The sequence below is a fragment of the Felis catus genome, chromosome A1 (genome assembly GCF_018350175.1).
Source record: "Felis catus isolate Fca126 chromosome A1, F.catus_Fca126_mat1.0, whole genome shotgun sequence".
NCBI classification, from domain to species: Eukaryota; Metazoa; Chordata; class Mammalia; order Carnivora; family Felidae; genus Felis; species Felis catus.
Genome location: NC_058368.1, coordinates 158,332,281 through 158,353,662, shown reverse-complemented (window position 1 = coordinate 158,353,662; position 21,382 = coordinate 158,332,281). Strand labels below are relative to the sequence as shown.

General features: G+C 38.0%; 1 protein-coding gene across 4 annotated transcripts in view; it reads left to right on the top strand.

Annotated features, from left to right (window-relative positions):
* Positions 1 to 21,382, top strand: part of ERAP1 (endoplasmic reticulum aminopeptidase 1) — a 47,617-nt gene that overhangs the window by 17,901 nt on the left and 8,334 nt on the right. For all 4 annotated transcript variants that reach the window (XM_023258660.2, XM_023258647.2, XM_023258652.2 and 1 more), the window contains exons 5-15: positions 990 to 1,110; positions 1,840 to 1,994; positions 2,338 to 2,451; positions 3,763 to 3,894; positions 8,522 to 8,653; positions 8,806 to 8,877; positions 10,668 to 10,822; positions 17,532 to 17,611; positions 18,207 to 18,390; positions 20,167 to 20,323; positions 20,973 to 21,157. In XM_023258660.2, the coding sequence (XP_023114428.2) occupies positions 990 to 1,110; positions 1,840 to 1,994; positions 2,338 to 2,451; positions 3,763 to 3,894; positions 8,522 to 8,653; positions 8,806 to 8,877; positions 10,668 to 10,822; positions 17,532 to 17,611; positions 18,207 to 18,390; positions 20,167 to 20,323; positions 20,973 to 21,157 (1,487 nt within the window). The remainder of the gene's footprint in view (positions 1 to 989; positions 1,111 to 1,839; positions 1,995 to 2,337; positions 2,452 to 3,762; positions 3,895 to 8,521; positions 8,654 to 8,805; positions 8,878 to 10,667; positions 10,823 to 17,531; positions 17,612 to 18,206; positions 18,391 to 20,166; positions 20,324 to 20,972; positions 21,158 to 21,382) is intronic.

Below are 21,382 nucleotides of genomic sequence, written 5' to 3'. Positions count from 1 at the left end.
AAGATAGTGCCAGCCACCTTTCCCAATGATTGTAAAATATGAATGTACTCTTTCTGCTCTGGGGATAGGGAGTCTCCCATGATAAATCTCTCCAAAGTTCCGCGGCAGCAAATCCTAATATAGTTTCGCTTTTCTCTTAGTTCATCAGGAAGAGATTGTAATCTGGTGTGTTTTTCTTGGAGCTCTTTAGTCGGTCCATGGCATCCCGCAGTCCTTGAGTTGCACCACCTTCTGGCCATGTCAGGCCTGGGTCACCATCTGTTGTAGACTTAGGGTCTGGAGTTCTCTCTTCTCCAGCAAGAAATCGGGACGCAGGATTAAAATGTGAGAGAGGCTCACGTTTGGGAGGAGACAAGAGCCCCGAGTAAGGGTCCTTGCTGTGTTTTTATTAGAATCAGAAGGCTTAAAAGCATAATGGATGTGCACAAAGAGACAGTGAAACCATGAACATTAACTCACAGGTGTGAGGAAAAGGGGGTTTTGCAGATATGCAGTGTTAGGGGTTTTGGTCAACACAAAGCAAAGTCCTGGTGCTGGGCAGCTGGTTGTTTATGGCAGGCATGAGGGTCGTTGTCTGTTTATCCTAGCTTGCATAGGGGACAAGAGAGTGAGAGCATGCTACTTCAGGGACATCAAGGTACCTTTCTTTGCTAATAAGCTCCCCTCTGGGCAACTTTGGCCTGTTGCGGTTGGGCAGCAGCCCTATATACCTGTTACCTAGGGCTGGGCAACAGCCCTATTTACCTGTTTACCTATTCTGGACCTTCCCTCCCATGAAAGCAGCTTTCTGATTCTGTACTAAATTGGGGCGCTTCGGCCCTGAATATCTAATCTTGGTTACCAAATCTTGGGTGCTTTCATCCTGTGGCTTCCTATTTCTTTATGCCTTGTTAACCCATGGGTACAAGCTCAGAGAATTCCTAAGTTTATTCCCCACGTGGAGAGAAGCCACTATGGCATTTGAGTAACTAACTGTGCTTTCTCTTCAGGTTTCCATATATGCTGTGCCAGACAAGATACATCAGGCAGATTATGCACTGGATGCTGCAGTGACTCTTCTAGAGTTTTATGAGGATTATTTCAGCATTCCATATCCCTTACCCAAACAAGGTAGAAATTTTGCAAGGTTATTTCAAGTTGTGGCATTTAATGTCCTCAGCTATGTATTATATCCCCGTAATTGGCATTCCCATGGTATCTCAGCAGCCCTTCAAGTCTAGACCTCTGGCAGGAGAAGGTTGCTCCTTCTCACCCCTAATCTATACAGTAAATTTCTAATAATAGCAGGAGCAGATCTTGATAAGATTTCTGAGGCACATGTCATGGTGATAATTTTACCTTCTGACCTTAAAGATAAACTCAGTTATTAGTGGGCAGACAGCAAAGGGCAGAAGCTGCATCTTTTTCATTATTTGCACATATTTGGTAGAAATAGAGAGGGTGCTCAATAAATTTTTCTTAATGAACACATTTACACAGTATAAGGAAAATCTGCAGTTTCCTTCTTAAATGGGCTTTTAAAACTATTATTTGTTTGAGATTTTAAGTGTATGGGAGTCGAGGGCATCCAAAGTCAAGTGTATTATTGAGGAAATTATTATTAAGAGTATCCAATCCCTGAATTCCTTGTCAGAAAGTTGGAAGAGGAGTCAGAAGGCCCGAGGCCCCAATCTGACTTTGTCATGCAATAGCAGAGCAACCCTGAATCACTGAGCCTCTTTTTCTAGGTTGTGATAAATTCTTTTCTTTTGATCCCTACACCCATCCATTCTGAAAGTTAGTGTGTTTGGGCAATGTCTAGTTTAGGGACTGTTAATACATTTTTGTGTCCTTTCCAAGATCTTGCTGCTATTCCTGACTTTGAGAGTGGCGCTATGGAAAACTGGGGACTGACCACATACAGAGAATCTGTTCTATTGTTTGATTCTGAAAAGTCTTCTGCATCAAATAAGCTTGGCATTACTTTGACTGTGTCCCATGAACTCGCCCACCAGGTACACAAGATAAATGATACTTTTAAAAATTGTGGTGAAACTACATCTATTTTGCTTTTATGGGACTTGAAAGACTATTCATATTGATACATGAAGTGTATCGATTCATCTTTTGTCTTTTTTGCGATAGGAAAAATGATTTCTTTTAAAGCATAAGGTCCCATGTTTTAAAATGAATGTCGAAAGGTTTTTCTTCTTATTTTGATAAAAAATTCTGTAAATGTTACTTATATGCTGACATTGCACATATGAAATCTTTCCTTCTGAATGCCTTATGTCTGTAACTGTGTAGATAATCCAGTCTCTGTAGAAATGTATGAATAATCTAGTACTTTCCTTTTAGTGGTTTGGGAATCTCGTGACTATGGAATGGTGGAATGATCTTTGGCTAAATGAGGGATTTGCGAAGTTTATGGAGTTTGTGTCTGTCACTGTGACTCATCCAGAACTGAAAGTTGTAAGAAGTATTTACTTATTTTTAACAAGTTGATACTGCTGTTTTGTTCAGTGTTGCTGGTCTTTGATTATAGAATTCATGGAAATATTAATAACTCCCTGATAGATAAGAATCTGGTTTCTAAAATGCTAGTGAACTTGAAAGGTAACACAAATGCTTATTTCCTAACTGGATTGCTTATTTCCAAATATGTGATTGTTAGGAAATTATGTTAAATCTTATCCTCCCTTATTATAAAAAAGCTAGAAGTAATGACAGCCTGTCTGTTGCATATCATTTCCTCAACCATTAGGTTCCTCTCTGAAGGATTATGTACAGATTGCTTTTATTTCAATAGTATCCTGCTTGTCAAATCAAATACGATTCTACTTGTTTTAGGTAACTGCACACTTGTTTACTTATGAGCCTATACTCGGGAGTCCCAAACTTAATGCTTTGGAACCTTTACATGTTTATTTTAAAAATCAGGTGTTTAACTTGTGAAAATCGCATGTAGTAAAGCTAAAAAAGAAACTTACTTTAAAAACAAACAAAATCCCCCAACCAATCCTTTACCCCACTATAATTTTGACCTAGGCATATATTAACTTCTCATTTTCATCTTCCTGTACACATAATTTATAGTTGTAATGTCTATATAACTATTGTACTACAATGGATCATAAATATTTTCCCATTTCCACATATGCCTTAATAATAAAAATGATGATGTGTGTATGTTATTCTGTTGAGTAATATGCCCTAAGAAATTAGATTATATTTGGAATTTGTCCTCCATTTTTTTTTTGACCACATAGTTTTAAATTTAAATTTCTATGGGGCGCCTGGGTGGCTTAGTCGGTTGAGCGTCCAACTTCAGCTCAGGTCATGATCTCACGGTCTGTGAGTTTGAGCCCCGTGTCAGGCTTTGTGCTGACAGCTCAGAGCCTGGAGCCTGCTTCGGATTCTGTGTCTCCCTCTCTCTCTGCCTCTCCCCTGCTCATGCTCTGTGTCTCTCTCTGTCAAAAATAAATAAACATTAAAAAAGATTTAAATTTCTTTGCCTTAAAATAAGATGATTGGAGATGTTGGAATCACTACACAGTTTGTTGTTTTGGCACTGTTTGACTATAGGAATGATAGTTCTATTTTTAAGTTAAGAGAAAATTGTCTTCTAAAGTGATAGGCATTTAAGATGCACAAAATGTAAATGTTCACCTAAAATTGTTTCTAGGATGCTCTTTAGAAAACTGCAATTCTATCTAGCCCAGATAAAACATTTGTCCTTTCATATTTTTTATCTAAAAATAAATCAAGTCTTTGTCTCAATAGGAAGATTATTTCTTTGGCAAGTGTTTTGATGTGATGGAGGTAGACGCATTAAATTCTTCACACCCTGTGTCGACAGCTGTAGAGAATCCTGCTCAGATTCGGGAAATGTTTGATGAAGTTTCTTATGAAAAGGTAAAAATGGATTATAAGGGTACATTTTAGACATCAAACTTATAAAGACTTTGGTGGAGAGATGACAGAGGGTTGTGGGGTGGCTTTCCATAAGGAACAACCCAGATGGAATGCCTTTTATGCTGTCCCATGCTGGCAGGGGCTTAACTTTAAGTAAAACTTAAACTTGACTCTTTAAGGCTTAACTTGAAGTTTGGTTTGTGATCCTAAAGATTATATTATAGTCAGTTTGTCATTTACTCTGTCATAAAGTGAAAATCCATGGTCTACAATAACTTTGTATTTTATTTATCATTCAACAAATAGGCCTTGATTGAGCATAACTGTTGTACCAGGCAAAAATCCATGCCCCATGTAGCTTGCCTTTCACTGCCTTCAAAAATGGTTTATATTGTTGAACTGCAAAATACTGTCCTATACAGTGTGTTTAATACAGAATTGGAAATGGTTGCTAACATCTAGTGGGAAATTTTACATAAAAATCTTGATATCTGGCTTCTCTGGACAAGAAAAAAGAAAAAAAAAAAGGATTCTTATGACACTGGTTACATGGAACCTGGGTAATTTCCCTTGGCAATGCAACCTGGAGATAAAGTCATAGTTCCTTCTTCATGAGATCAAGGATGCTTTTCCAATTCTTTTTCCATTCCCAACTGTTTCCATTGTTTTTAACGGGCAGAGAAGGTCATTATCATTGTACTAGACTGTTTTATTTGTAGTAAACAGAACGGTATTTCTTCGATGTTTCCATAAGTAGTTCAGGGGTGATAAAAACAACACACAAGTACATAACTTGGTGGAACAAAATAGAAAACCCAAAAACAAACCCACACATATGGTTATTTTTTTTTTTTTATCTATGAAAAAAGAGCCAAGAATATACAATGGGAAAATGAGAGTCTCTTCAATTAATGGCTGTCCCACGGTTGTGGGACTGAGCCCTGTGTCTAGCTCTATGCTGGATGTGGTGTCTGCTTAAGATTCTATTTCTCTGCCTCCTCTCCTGCTCCCGCACTCTCTGCCTCTAAAAGAAAAAACACACACACACACACATTATATATTTATAATAGAACTACATGCGTAGGGCAGCTCCATTGCTCTTTGTGCAGAATTAAAAAATAGAACTACCGTGTGATTCAGCAATTCTGAGTGTTTAAAGAAAACAAAAACACGAATTCAAAGATAATACACACCTTCATACTCATTATAGCACTATTTACAATAATGAAGATAAGGAAGCAACCTAGGTGTCCATCAATGAATGAATGGATGAAAAATGTGATATGTATATACAACAGAATATTATTCACCCACAAGAAAGAATGACATTTTACCCTTTGGACAGTGTGGATGGACCTTGAGAGCATTATGCTAAGTGAAATAAGTCAAAGACAAATACCATATGATTTTGCTTATATGTGGTATTCTTTTTTTTTTTGTTTTTTTTTTTAAATTTTTTTTTCAATGTTTATTTATTTTTGGGACAGAGAGAGACAGAGCATGAACGGGGGAGAGGCAGAGAGAGAGGGAGACACAGAATCGGAAACAGGCTCCAGGCTCTGAGCCATCAGCCCAGAGCCCGACGCGGGCTCGAACTCACGGACAGTGAGATCGTGACCTGGCTGAAGTCGGACGCTTAACCGACTGCGCCACCCAGGTGCCCCATGTGGTATTCTTAAAAAACAAAAAACTTCACCTTTCACAGAAGAGATTGGTGGTTGTCAGTGGGTGAAGGGGGTTAAAAGGGTACATATTTTTAGTTAGAAAACCTTTAAGTCACTGGGATGTAATTTACAGCATGTACTATATAGTTAATAATACTGTATTGCATATTGGGGAGTTGCTAAGAGTACATCTTAAAAGTCCACATCAAAAGAAAAATTGTAACTCTATGTGGTAACAGATGTTAACTAGACTTATTGTAGTAGTCACTTCACAGTATATACAAATATTTAATCACTATACACCTGAAACTGTTACATGTAAATTATACCTCCATAAAAACTTCAAATATTTGTGTTTTTTAAAAGTTTATTTAGTTATTTTGAGAGAATGAGCAAGTGTGAGTGGGGAAGGGGCAGAGAAAGAGGGAGAGAGATAATCCCAAGCAGGCTCTGTACTGATAGCCCCAACATGGGGCTTGAACTCAACAACTGTAAGATCATGATCTGAGCAGAAACCAAGAGTCAGCAGCTTATTAACTGATCCACCCAGGCACCCCATCAATAAAAACTTTAAAAAGTATCCATTCTTTTGGCAGAGATATGCACTCCATGTCGATGTTCAGGGATCCCGACTTTGCCTGTTATCCCCACCATCCCCTAGAGCCACAGAAAAAGGGACAGTCTATGTCTTGAGAAGATATAAGAAATTCTCTCAGAAAAGGAGATTTTGTACTTCTTAAAGGGTGATTTCTTTCTAGGAAGAAAAGGAAGTAGGAAGGGCTTTCAGGGTCAATGGAATCATTATTGCTTAGAAAAAAGATTTAAGAGAAGATAGTATATACAGGAAGTGAATAGAGGGGTCTGAGGGGAGAAGAAGGATGTTCTTGGGAATTAGAAAGTTACATTGAAAAAAAAGGTGGAAGAAGACCAAAGCAGGAGACATCACAATCCCAGACTTTAGCCTCTACTACAAAGCTGTAATCATCAAGACAGCATGGTATTGGCACAAAAACAGACACAGAGACCAATGGAATAGAATAGAAACCCCAGAACTAGACCCACAAATGTATGGCCAACTCATCTTTGACAAAGCAGGAAAGAACATCCAATGGAAAAAAGACAGTCTCTTTAACAAATGATGCTGGGAGAACTGGACATGCAGAAGGTTGAAACTAGACCACTTTCTCACACCATTCACAAAAATAAACTCAAAATGGATAAAGGACCTGAATGTGAGACAGGAAACCATCAAAACCCTAGAGGAGAAAGCAGGAAAAGACCTCTCTGACCTCAGCCATAGCAATCTCTTACTCGACACATCCCCAAAGGCAAGGGAATTAAAAGCAAAAATGAATTACTGGGACCTTATGAAGATAAAAAGCTTCTGCACAGCAAAGGAAACAACCAACAAAACTAAAAGGCAACCAACGGAATGGAAAAAGATATTTGCAAATGACATATCGGACAAAGGGCTAGTATCCAAAATCTATAAAGAGCTCACCAAACTCCACACCCGAAAAACAAATAACCCAGTGAAAAAATGGGCAGAAAACATGAATAGACACTTCTCTAAAGAAGACATCCGGATGGCCAACAGGCACATGAAAAGATGCTCAACGTCGCTCCTCATCAGGGAAATACAAATCAAAACCACACTCAGATATCACCTCACGCCAGTCATAGTGGCCAAAATGAACAAATCAGGAGACTATAGATGCTGGAGAGGATGTGGAGAAACGGGAACCCTCTTGCACTGTTGGTGGGAATGGAAACTGGTGCAGCCACTCTGGAAAACAGTGTGGAGGTTCCTCAGAAAATTAAAAGTAGACCTACCCTATGACCCAGCAGTAGCACTGCTAGGAATTTACCCAAGGGATACAGGAGTACTGAGGCATAGGGGCACTTGTACCCCAATGTTTATAGCAGCACTCTCAACAATAGCCAAATTGTGGAAAGAGCCTAAATGTCCATCAACTGATGAATGGATAAAGAAATTGTGCTTTATATACACAATGGAGTACTACATGGCAATGAGAAAGAATGAAATATGACCCTTTGTAGCAACGTGGATGGAACTGGAGAGTGTGATGCTAAGTGAAATAAGCCATACAGAGAAAGACAGATACCATATGTTTTCACTCATATGTGGATTCTGAGAAACTTTACAGAAACCCATGGGGGAGGGGAAGAAAAAAAAAAAAGAGGTTAGAGTGGGAGAGAGCCAAAGCATAAAAGACTCTTAAAAACTGAGAACAAACTGAGGGTTGATGGGGGGTGGGAGGGAGGGGAGGGTGGGTGATGGGTATTGAGGAGGGCACCTTTTGGGATGAGCACTGGGTGTTGTATGGAAACCAATTTGACAATAAATTTCATATATTGAAAAAAAAAAAGAAAAAAGAAGTGGAGGGGAAGAAACAACCTAAACAGAAATTTTTTTTTTTACCCTTGAATGAATTCCCTCATTTATGTCCCTTATCCATTAGAGGCATTTGAGTTTGTGATCTACAATCCACATGAATGGGGGTGGAGGGGAAAAGAGCTCTTAACCCAGGAACACAGGGTATGTAGGAATTCTCTTTTCTCATTGTTACTCTTGCCTTCTATGCTCCAGCTGTCTGTGCTCCCTTCCCTTCCTTAACTGGTACCTCTGCTTCTACCTCTTGGACCTTCTGCCCCCACTGCTGCACTAGAATGGCAGTGGGGAAGGCAGGTGGTGGTCCAGGGTTCAGTGTTGATGCTGCACCGTTTGCTGACCTGTGAGTAATGGGAATGGGCCATGATGTTAGTTTGTCCTGTGGGAGACTTGGCTGCTTAGTGGACTGAGAAAGAACAAAAACAGTCCTGTTCAATTCCCTCCCTAGACAGGTTTAGGTTTAACCTACTTTCTTTAAAAAAAATTTTTTTAAAGTGTGATGGTGGGTTAGATGATTAAACTATAACCATGCTTGACATTGTCTTTTCAGGGAGCTTGTATTCTGAATATGCTAAGGGATTATCTCAGTGCTGATGCATTTAAAAGTGGTATTGTACAGTATCTCCAGAAGTATAGCTATAAAAACACAAAAAATGAGGACCTGTGGAATAGTATGGCAAGTGTGAGTATGGTTTTATTTATCTCTATTTTCGGAATCCACAGGCTTATTATCATGTTTTGTTTTGTTTTTCCTATGCCATATTAATCCATCTGAGCAGAATCATGAGTGTTTTCTACAGAACCGAGAATAATATGTTTATTTTTGGTTTTTAGATTTGTCCTGCCGATGACACACAAAGAATGGATGGCTTTTGCTCCAGGGGTGCACATTCATCCTCATCCTCAGTAAGTTGTTAGATCTCTACATGCTACCCCTAAGCACATATTTTGAGTCCGCATTCTTTGAAAGAAACCTCTGTGCCAAACTCTTTGAGGCCCTTCATTCTGTCATTCTTCTCTACAAAAGATTGTGTTTAAACTATACCAGACCGACAGTCTTTTATAATTTCTTTTGAGAACTATCTACACAAGGGAGTTGAATAGCATTCTTGGGTAACACATATCACTGGTACTGATTTGTTGAGCTTCATTCTCTGTAAAGCAGTGGATGTATGGCATGTTTCTATGGTAGACGGGGTCTGTATCAGTCAGGCTATATGGATCATTTCCATAGGTCTTCATTTGTGAAACAACAAATAAGGGCAGTGAGCATTCTGGAGAGCTTACTATGTGTCAGGCAAGTGCTAATAAGCACTTAGGTACATTACCTCCTTTACTTTACAGAATAAGACCATGAGTGGGGTACTTTTACTTCTATTTTAACAGATTGGGAGTATGGAATCCAAAAGCCTATGCTTAGTAAATTACAGAGTGGGATCTGAATTTAGATTTAATTCATGTGTTTAACTGTTAAGCTGTAAAGAATTCATAATATTTGAGTCACAAAACAATGTGAGTCTGTTTATCTGGACTTGTGGAATATTTTCCTAGGTGGTGGAGGTTAAATCCACAGATTCAACTAAATTTTATTCACCATATTTTAATTTTTTGGCTTTTGGTTTTTAGAGATCGCTTTATTCAGTAATTTCTAGATTATTATGTAGCATGTTTTGTCTTTTTTTTTACTAGCTCTTAAATATCTTTAGAAGGTTTTTTATTTTTTTTTATTTTTGAGTGTTATCTTTCTTTTTTTTTAATATAATTTATTATCAAATTGGCTTACATACAACACCCAGTGCTCATCCCAACAAGTGCCCTCCTCATTGCCCATCATCCACTTTCCCCTCTCCCCAACCCCCCCATCCACCCTCAGTTTGTTCTCTGTATTTAAGAGTCTGTTGTGGTTTGCCTCCCTGCCTCTCTGTTTGTAACTATTTTTTCCCCTTCCCTTCCCCTATGGTCTTCTGTTAAGTTTCTCAAGTTCCACATGAGTGAAAGCAGATGATATCTGTCCTTCTTTGGCTGACTTATTTCACTCAGCATAATACCTTCCATTTCCATCCATGTTGCTGCAAATGGCATGATTTCATTTTTTCTCATTGCTAAGTACTATTCCATTGTATATATAAACCACATATTTATTCATTCATCAATTGATGGGCATTTAGGCTCTTTCCAAAAGCTTTTTTAGTATCAAAAATGTATTCTCCTTTGAGTTTATGACTGTTGAGTGTGGACTATCTTGATGTTACCACTTAGGAAGTACAGGCTGTTGACTGATGATTTCCGCCCCCTCCCGCCCTGCCTTGCTTCTCTGGGAGCCGGTAATGATATATAGGTGTTGAATGCCTGGCCATTTTGTCTCCCTTCTCTGCCTTCATTCCCATGCCTGCTTTGTGCGGTGTGCCAAGCCCAAAGTATGCCTGGTAGAACCAGATACATGCTCTCAAGACATGACCTACACATGTAGATAGAGGAAGAGAATGAAAAGAAGTAATCAGTGCTCTAGTGGGAATGCTATGGCAGAAGACAGTGTGGGGAAGGGAGGAGGACAGGGTCTGATGAGCCAAGGAAGGGATGAGGAAAAAGCCTCACAGAGGTTCTCAACAGGAAGTAACCCTGTGAGCGCAAGCTTGGGTTCTCTATTAGAGTTGGGCGAGTGGTCACATGTCGGTTTTTTTCTGTGTATAAATCAGCACTGGCGTCAGGAAGGCCTTGATGTGAAAACCATGATGAACACGTGGACGCTGCAAAAAGGCTTTCCCCTGATAACCATCACGGTGAGAGGGAGGAATGTACACATGAAGCAAGAGCACTACAGGAAAGGACCTGATGACGCCTCAGAAACTGGGTAACATTCATAGAGAAAAGCTCATTTTGTTGCCTAGGTGCCACCTGCCTTGTACGATGAAATCTTGTTTTTCAGCGTGCTCTTAATAGATGCTGAAATATTTCAATGAAAGCTATGTATCCTATAAAGGTGATTACACAACACTGTCTTCCCAAAAGATAACAGTGGCTTTAAACCTTGGTTCATCTCACTAAAGCTGATTATATGTAATTATTTTGACATTCTCACATTGTGTAGTTTGATAGGATGGTAATTTCCAGTTACTGACTTGAAGCGACCACTGCTAAATTACAATAGTGCCTGGCATTTGGGTTTTCACTGAGGGCATAAACGTTTAGGTGACTTCTGGAGATTATGAGAGAGACAGATCTCTTGGAAGTCCAAGTTAGATCCTGGGACCTGTTCTTCAGCTTTAACACTTCAGAGAGACATCAGTGGAAAGGAGATGTGGCAACTTGATTGACTTGATAGGCCGTATGTAAAAAAATTTACTTTGAAATAATTTCACACTTACAGAGAAGTTGCAAGAAGAACACAAAGATTCTTTACCCAGGATAACATGTATGTTAACTCTTAACCACATTTGCTTTATCATTCTTGTTCTCCTCCTCCCTCCCCTTTTCTCCTCTGTGTCTTTACAGTTATAACCCAAAGTATGTGTATACAACCTAAGATAAAACCTTTCCATGTGTAATCCAAAATACCCAACAGTTAAAAAAAATATACTCTCTATATCTATATGTTTTATATGGTCTCTAAATAACATATATTGTTGAAGTATAATTAATATCCTAATAGTTTAGGTGTAAATCCTTCTGATTCAATGTATTTTATGCATTACAAAATGATAACAATGATAAGTCCTGTTACCATCTGTCACTAAATAAAGGTATTACATTATTGACAATATGCTTTATGCTGTAAATTACATCCCATGACTTACTTATTTTATAACGAAGTTTTTATCTTTTAATCTTCTTTACCTATTTCATCCCCTGTCTCCACCCCCTGTTTCCTTATTTATGAGTCTTTCTGTTTTGTTTGTTTTGTTTTTCAGATTACACATATAGGTGAAATCTAGTTGTATCTGTCTTTATCTGTATGACTTACTTCACTTGACATAATATGTTCTAGGTCTATGTCTGTTAATTGCACATGGGAAGAGTTCATTCTTTTTTATGGTTAATACTCCACTGTGTGTGTGTATGTATATTTGTGTATGTGTATACTATTGTATATGTATAGACATACACACACCACATCTTCTTCATCCATTTATCAATAGACATTTAGGTTGCTTCTGTATCTTGCTATGATTAAACAATACTGCAGTGAACAATACAGGCGCATGTATCTCTTCAGATGTATGTTTTCATTTTCTTTGAATAAATACCCAGAAGTGGAATTGCTGGATCCATATTGGAGTTCTATTTTTAATTTTGTGAGCAATCTACGTACTATTTATGATAGTGACTGCATCAATTTACGTTCTCACCAATAGGAAAATGGAGCCTTCCATTTTCTCAACATTCTTGCCTACTCTTGTTATTTTCTTTTCTTTTCTTTTCTTTTCTTTTCTTTTCTTTTCTTTTCTTTTCTTTTCTTTTCTATTCTTTTCTATTCTTTTCTTTTCTTTTCATCATGGTAAGTGTACTCTTGATTCCCCATCACCTATTTCACCCATCCCCCCACCCATCTTCCATCTGGTAAACATCAGTTTGTTCTCTATAGCTAAGAGGCTACTTTGTGGTTTGTTTCTATCTTTTTCCTTTTCCTCATTTTTTGTTGTTGTTTCTTAAATTCCACATATGAATGAAATCATATGGTATTTGTGTTTCTCTGACTGACTTACTTCACTTAGCATTATACTCCCTAGCTCCATCCACATCTTTGGAAATGGCACGATTTCATTCCTTTTTATGGCTGAGTAATGTTCATACACACACACACACACACACACACACACACACACACACACCCCACATCTGTATCCATTCATCTCTTGATGGATACTTGGGCTGTTTTCCTAATTTGGCTATTGTAAATAATGCTGCTATAAACATTACGATTCATGTGTCCCTTCAAATTAGTGTCTTCATATTCCTTCGGTAGATACCCACTACTGTGATTACTGGATCATAGGGTAGTTCTATTTTTAAGTTTTTGAGGAATCTCCATACTGCGATCCACAGTGGCTGCACGAGTTTGCATTTTCACCAATAGTGCACAAAGGTTCCTTTTTCTCCACATCTTTGCCAACACTTGTTTCTTGGGTTTTTAATGCTAGCCCTTCTGACAGGTGTAAGGTGAAATCTCATTGTAGTTTTGAATTGCAATTCCCTGATATGTGATGTTGAGCATCTTTTCATGTGTCTGTTAGCCATCTGTATGTCTTGTTTGGAGAAATGTCTGTTCATGTCTTCTCACTTTTTAATTGGATCATTTTTTGGGTGTTGAGTTATAAGTTCTTTATATATTTTGGATACTAACCCTTTATTGGATATGTCATTGGCAAATATTTCCCATTCTGTAGGTTGCGCTTTAGTTGTGTTGGTTGTTTCCTTCACCGTGAAGAACCTTTTTATTTTTATGTAGTCCCAATCATTTATTTTTGGTTTTATTTCCCTTGCCTCAGGAGACATCTAGAAAAATGTTGTTGTGGGCAACTGCCTGTGCTCTCTTCTAGGATTTTTATCGTTTCAGGTCTCACATTTACGTCTTTAATCCATTTTGAGTTTATTATTGTGTATGGTGAAAGAAAGTGGCCCAGGTCATTCTTTTGCATGTAGCTGTCCAGTTTTCCCAACACTGTTTTATACCAGTACCATACTGCTTTAATTACTCCCATTTTGTAATATAACCTGAAATCTGGCATTGTGACACCTCCAGTTCTGTTTTTCTTTTTCAAGATTTTTTTTCAAGAGGTCTTTTGTTTCATACAAATTTTAGGATTGTTTGTTCTAACTCTATGAAAAATGCAATTGGTATTTTAATTGGAATTGCATTAAATCCGTAGATTGCTTTGGGTGCTGTAGACATTTTAACAGTATTCTTCCATTCCATGAGCATGGAATGTCTTTCCATTTCTTTCCATTGTCTTGAATTTCTTTCATCAGTGTTTTATATTTTCAGAGTCCAGCTCTTTCACCTGTTTGTTTAAGTTTATTCCTAGATATTTTATTGTTTCTGGTGCAATTGTAAATAGATTGTTTTCTTAATTTCACTTTCTCCTGTTTCATTATTAGTGTATAGAGGTGTAACAGATCTCTGTCCATTGATTTATATCCTGTGACTTCACTGGATTCATTTATCACTTCTAGTAAGTAGTTTTTTTTTTTAGTCGTGTCTTCAGGGTTTTCTATGTATGGTATCATGTCATCTGAAAATAATGAGAGTTTTATTTCCTCCTTATCAATTTGGATGCCTTTTATTTCTTTATGTTTAATTGCTGTGGCTAGGACTTCCAGTACTATGTTGAATAAAACTGGTGAGAGTGGACATCCTTATCTTTTTCCTGACCTTAGAGAAAAAGCTCTCAGTTTTTTACCATTGAGTATGATGTTGGTTGTGGGTTTTGCACATAAGGCCTTTACTATATTGAGGCATGTTCCCTCTAGACCTACTTTGCAGATGGTTTTTATCACGGATTGATGTACTTTGCTCAGTGTTTTTTTCTGTATCTATTGAAATGATCATAGGGTTTTTTATCTTTTCTCTTATTAATGTGACATATGTTAATTTTTGTGTGAGTGTGTGAATATTGAACCACCTTTGCATCCTGGGAATAAATCTGGCTTGATGGTGGTGTATGATTTTTTTTAAATGTATTGTTGGATTAGGTTTGTTAATATTTTATTGAGGATATTTGCATTTATATTCATTAGAGAGATTGGCTTGTAGTTCCCTTTTTCTTATTTCTAATTATGGCCTTTTGTTTTTTTCTTAAAGAAGATTCCTTAATATTTCTTATAATGTTGGATAGTTGTCATGAACTCCTTTATCTTTTGCTTGTGCTAGAAACTCTTTCTCTCTCTTTCTTTTCTGAATATTAACCTTGCTTGGTGGGTTATTTTGGCTTTAAGTTTTTCCCTTTCAGCACTTTAAATATATTCTTTCACTCCCTTCTGGTCTGCAAAGTTTGTGCTGAAGAATCAGCTGATAGTCTTATGGGTTTCCCTTCTTTGTGACATTTTGTTTTTATATTGCTGCCTTTAATATTTTCTCTTTAACTGTTAACATTATAATTATAGTATGTCTTGGTGTGAATCTCTTTGGATTCATCTTGTTTGGCAGTTTCTGTGCTTTTTGGACCTGGATGTTTATTTCCTTCCTCAGCATTGTGAAGTTTTAACCATTATTTGTTTAAATACGTTTTCTGCCCCTTTCTTTCCCTCTTCTCCTTCTGGGACCACTATAATGTGAATGTTTGTCAGTTGATGTTGCACCACAGGTCCCTTATATCCTATCCTCATTTTTAATTATTTTTTCTTTTTGCTATTCTGATTGGGTGATTTCCACTATTCTATTTTCCAGATTATTGATCTGCTCTGTATCGTCTAATCTGCTGCTGATTGTTTCTGTTGTATTTTTCATTTAAGTTGTTATTCAGCTCTGTGACTTCTATCTGGTACTTTCTTACATTTTCTGAATATTTATTGAAGTTCTCACTGTGTTCTTCCATTCTTCTCCTTAGTTCAGTGAACCTCTCTATGACCATTACTTTGAACTCTTTATCAGGTAAATTATTTACCTGTATTTCATTAGAGTTTTTTTCTGTAATTTTCTCATTTTCTTTTGTTGGAATTATAATCCTCTGTTTCTTTAGTTTGTTTCATTTCATATGTATATTTCTATGAGTTAGGTGGAAGAGCTACTTTCTCCTGGTCTTTAATGGACTGGCCTTACACGGGAGCATCCCCTGTGTAGATTGTGTGTGCCTAGTGGTTTTGGCTGTCCAGCAGAAGCTGAAGTGGGATGGCGGGGAGTGTCCTAGGGCAAATTGCACCAAGGTTGTCTTGGTGGGATGGCTGGAGCTGGGTTGGGAATGGGCCCAGAGTTCCCAAACATTCTGTGCTGTGGCTGCCCTGGTGGAATAGCTGGAGCTGGAGTGTGCATGGGCTTGAGGTTCTGGAGCGTTCTTTCCCTGGGCCACCCTGGAAACAGCTGGAGTTGGAGGGGATGCAGCCCTGGTGGAATGTCTAGACCTGGAGTGGGAACAGGTGCAGTCCATGGGGTCCTAGGCTACCCTGCCCTAAGGCTGCCAATGGCAAGATGGCTGGGGCTAGAGTGAGCATAAGCCAGGAGGGTCCCAGGGTACCGTTCTGGGGCCACCCTAGCAGGACATCTGGAGCTGGTGTGGGCTAGGGTCCTTAGACTTGCTGGGGTGTCTCTAGCCAGCTGGCTATAGTGACTGAACCCAGCTCCTGTCCACAATATCATGGTTTAGGGGGAATATAAACAGTGATGCTCACCAGAGCCTATGACTGCAGAGAGTTCTAGAAATTTCCCCACTCTTTGGTAGATTCTCTAGAATTAGTCCCTGGATTTTCTTCACTTATAATCTAGTTGTCCTGTAGATTTCTATTTGTCATTTCCAAGGGCAGGCAAGTCTGCCTGTGGAGCCTCTGGTAATATCCTTCCCTCACTGTGTTAGGTTGGGGTTCCTTTTATTATCTTGTCTCTGTCTCTGCCTTCTTTGTGTGGTCCCTCTGTGATTTGTTGTGCAGAAGCTATTCAGGCAGCCCTCCGTTCTTTTTTCAGGAGGAGTTGTTCTATATGTAGGCATAGTTTTTTTTTTTTAATATGAAATTTATTGTCAAATTGGTTTCCATACAACATCAGTGCTCATCCCAACAGGTACCCTCCATATGTAGGTATAGATTTGGTGTATTCACAGGAGGGGGTGCTGCCCTCTTGGATCCAGAGGAGCTTGTATTTTTTCTTAGCTGAAGGTAGTTGTACCCTGAAATAGTTCAGTGTGATATTTTCATAAAAACAAGAATGTTGACTTGTGTAAGCACAGTATAATTATCAAACTTATGAAATGAAATTGATACAATCCTTTTATCTGTAAAGTTGATTTCAGTTTTCCAGTTGTCGCAATACTATATAGCAAAAGAAAAAAAAATTCTCATTCAGGATTTAATATAGGATCACATTGTATTGTCACCCATGTTTAGTTTTGTGTTTTTTTTTTCTTTGCTTCCTTAAACAGTTCCTCAACTTTTTTCTTTCTTGACCTTGGCATTTTTGAAGAGTACAGGCCACTTTTCTTAATAGAATGTCCTCCATTTTTTATTTTCTGCTGTTTTTCATGATGAGATTCAGGTTGTGCATCATTGGCAGGAATTTTACAGAAGTGATGTTGTATTCTTAACAGATTATTTAGGGGCCACATGATGGCAATTTATTCCATTAATAGTGGTCAGGGTTTTTAAGGTAGGACCTCTGAGTTCCAATCAGCCAACCACTGCAAAGGATGCCAGGGCTCCCTGGAGCTCAAATTCCTAGCTCTACTGAGAAGTCCAAGAAGAATGAACATTGCCTGAGCTGGCACCCCTTGCAAGGCAGGAAAACAGGCTGGTGTTGTTTTGACCTCTTGGCTGTAATAGTTTTGGTACCATCTTTTAAACTAGCCAGTGTCTGGCATATGATAGATGATTTAATAACTGTTGAAGTAAGTCAACAAATAATGCATCCTTTCTTGAAGGTACCTGTGGCATGTTCCATTGACATTCATTACGAGCAAATCAGATTCAGTCCAAAGATTTTTGCTGAAGACAAAAACAGGTAACTTCTTGTAGAAATAACCAGGATAAGTTAAGAAACTGGAAATGTGTAAGACTTAGGTACTCAGTTTGTTGTACTATTTATCTTGGTTAAAACCTAAAGACCAGGTCAACCTTTATTCAATATATTCAATATATTCAATAACCTTTATTGAAAGCAAATCTTTGGCTTTCAATTTTAGTGAAGATAGAAGGTTCAAAATATTCTCTTGTGTCAAAAAGCCAGTAATCTTGCCAGACCAAGATTAAAGCAGTTGAATTATATAATGCTAAATAGGAGGCTTACTAGTGAAAATTCCCTATTATTTTGTTAACATTGCTGGATTATTTTGTATGTATGACGTGAAATGTGGCTGTATTCTTCCCCTAGATCTGTAAATCTGAAAAAATTGGTGTCTCAAGCTAGTATTGGCTTTTACCTATTGGAATGGGCTTTTATGGTTTCTAAAATAAATGTGTTCAATATGAAACTCATTTCAGTATTAAAATTGTTCAATATTAAACTTCCCTTTAGTTTCTTTGTCCAGTCTCTGATCAGAAAAGCTTTCATCAGTGAAGAGAGAAAATGGAACTATGATTTATTTTATTTGCTCTAGATGTGCTCATTCTCCCAGAAGAGGTAGAATGGATCAAATTTAATGTTGGAATGAATGGCTATTACATTGTGCATTATGAGGATGATGGATGGAATTCTTTGAGTGGTCTTTTAAGAGGAGCACATACAACAATCAGCAGCAATGATCGGGCCAGTCTCATTAACAATGCATTTCAGCTTGTCAGGTAATACAAACTCCTCAGGGTCTTGGTTTATTTCTGAAAGCAGCTGTTAGCATTTGAATGCTTGATTTCTGAAGATGAAAATGATTACTTGCTAATTAGAAGTTGAAAGGTGTCTTCCCCTAAATTCTTCTTACAATCCAAGGTTGCTTTTAGTCTCATGGTTAGCCATGTGTCTGTGTTTGCAGAGTAAGGTAAAGGAAGTGACCTGTATTTTAATCTTTTTTTTTTAAATGTTTTTATTTTATTTTTGAGAGACCATGAGAGAGGCAGAATGTGAGCAGGGGAAGGGGAAGGGCACAGAGAGGGAGACACCGAATCCGAAGCAGACTCCAGGCTCCGAGGTGTCAGCACAGAGCCCGACACGGGGCTTGAACTCATGAACTGTGAGATCGTGACCTGAGCTGAAGTCAGACACTTAGCTGACAGAGAGCCACCCAGGCGCCCCTGATGTTTTTCATTAACAACTCAGACTGATGCAAAAGGGTGTAGAAAATCAGGAGGTCAACATTCTGGAGAAGCCCTTTGTCCTGCAGCTTTTCTGGCCCTGCTATAATACGGGAGGTTTCTGCCTTGCTGGGTCCTTCACATTCTGGAAACCTTCTTAGAAGACCAAGTGGCTCAGTACCAAGTTTTTGCATTGTGACTCTTTTATTAAAAAATTTCTCCCCCCAACTCCTCAAACTGGATACCTGAACTTCACAGCAGCTGTATGGAACATGCTCATAAAATGTGGACTAACCAAATGATCTTTGAGTTGTTAAGGACAGTGTTCACTCTAATTTTTTGCCTTATGACAATGGCTTTTAAGGAAATGGTTCCTAGGCGCTCAGTCAGTTAAGTGCCCAACTCTTGGATTTTGGCTCAGGTCATGATCTCATGGTTCATTTTGTGAGATTGAGTCCTTTGTTGGGCTCTGTGCTGACAGCAAGGAGCCTCCTTAGGATTCCCTCTCTCCCTCTCTCCCTCTCCCTATCTCAAAATAAATATTTAAAAAATAAATAAACTTAAAAAAAAAAAAAGGAAATGATTCCTAAACCTGAAACTCAAACTTCTCCAATATTTAGGCAGAACTGAAGTCCTAAGGGGAGTCACCCATGTGGGAAGGAATGATTCTATAGTTCTCATTTCCCATGTACCTTTGCTCTAAATGTTGAGTTCTTCATTTCTGACTTCTCAAGGTGGCAAAAAGCAATGACGATAAGGACAGAAGTTGTTTATCTAGCGGTTTCTGCGTTACTGAGACCATTTCCCTCTATAACATTATTGCTTAATTCTTAGAGGGTTTTGTGTTTACTTACCTAAGCATATACCCTGCCACTGAGACTTTTAACCCCTGGCCTCCATAATAAAGGGTTTACATCTATATTCAGTTTCTTTTTGAAATGGAGATAAGGATGTGTTCAATCCAGACACTCAGACTTTTGACTGAGTGGCAATCTCTGCAACCATGATTACTGATTTTGATGAAAACTGTCATCTTACTCTGGAAGTTGAACACACAATCCACTGTTTCACAGAGGGAGAGATGCTGACCTGTCTCCATTTTTTCTTAACCACAAGTTAGCCCTGGCCCTGTTATTGGAAAAACTTCCTCCACAATGGTAAATAAGCTAGTGTTATATGTGAAAGAAAAGATACTTATATAAAGGTCACTATTATTAAGGGGGCATTAATATCTGACTAATGTTTGGCTGGGAGATGAAAATGTCTTTTGAAACAAAAAATTGATTTCCTGCATTTTTTTTTAAACTGCTAACCATGGTGTCTCTTGACCAGCAATGGAAAGCTATCAATTGAAAAAGCCTTGGATTTAACCCTATACTTGAAGCATGAAACTGAAATTATGCCCGTGTTCCAAGGTTTGAATGAGCTGATACCTATGTATAAACTGATGGAGAAAAGAGATATGAAGGAAGTGGAAAATCAGTTCAAGGTAGAAGCCTTAAATAAATTGAATAGTTACATAACTGATTTGCTTTTGTGTGGGTGTAGGAAAGCATCCTTACCATTGTTCATATATGTATGTCCTCACATATATTAAGGAAAAGTAAATCAAAATTAACTCAGTGTTTAGACTAACTAGCAAAGATTTGGGTCTTACTGGCACAGACGGTGGTAAGAATCTGTACTCAATTTTTATGGATTTGTTACTCCTTTCTTTTTGCAAATACTTATTTCATTTTGCTACTGCATTTTGATGGTTACTATTAAGATATGCTGAGTCCAGTACTTGAGGAAGAGGCACAAAAGCATTATTTTTGGCAAAATGTCATGAAGTCCTTTTGTATAATTTGCTCTCAGAATTTAGTGCTATCAACTCTCTTAGTTTGTTTCAAAAATGGCAGTTCATCCTGATTTTTAAATAGATGAAGGTATACTTACAAATGTTATGGAAATAGTAAAATCATTTTTTCTTGTTTTTGACCCTTTTATAATTAAATATAAACAGAATTACATGATTTTAAAAATAAGAGTTGGATTAAGCTTTAAAAATTAATCCCCATATCCCGAGGGTGTGTTGGTTTGTATAAAACATGAGATGGCCTGGGACCATTGTGGTGACACATGTGGCTTTCTCGCAGGCCTTTCTCATCAGGCTGCTGAGGGACCTCATTGATAATCAGACGTGGACAGATGAGGGCTCAGTCTCACAGCGAATGCTGCGGAGTGAGCTCCTCCTCCTTGCCTGCATGTGGAAGTATCAGCCCTGTGTACAGAGGGCAGAAGCCTATTTCAGAGAGTGGAAGGAAGCTGGTGGAAATTTGAGGTCTGTGTTTACAGAACAACCCATTTGTTCATATGAAGGGTATCTTTTCTGTTTTTCATCATTGGTGCTAAATGTTGGGAGGAAAAAAAAAGTATAGATAAGTCTCCTCTGCTGTACTTTTTGAGAAAATAAATTATTTTTTAAGATTTATCTATGTATCTCTCAACTTTCTCTTTTAAGAAATACTAGGGATTTATATATATAAATATAAATACATATATCAAA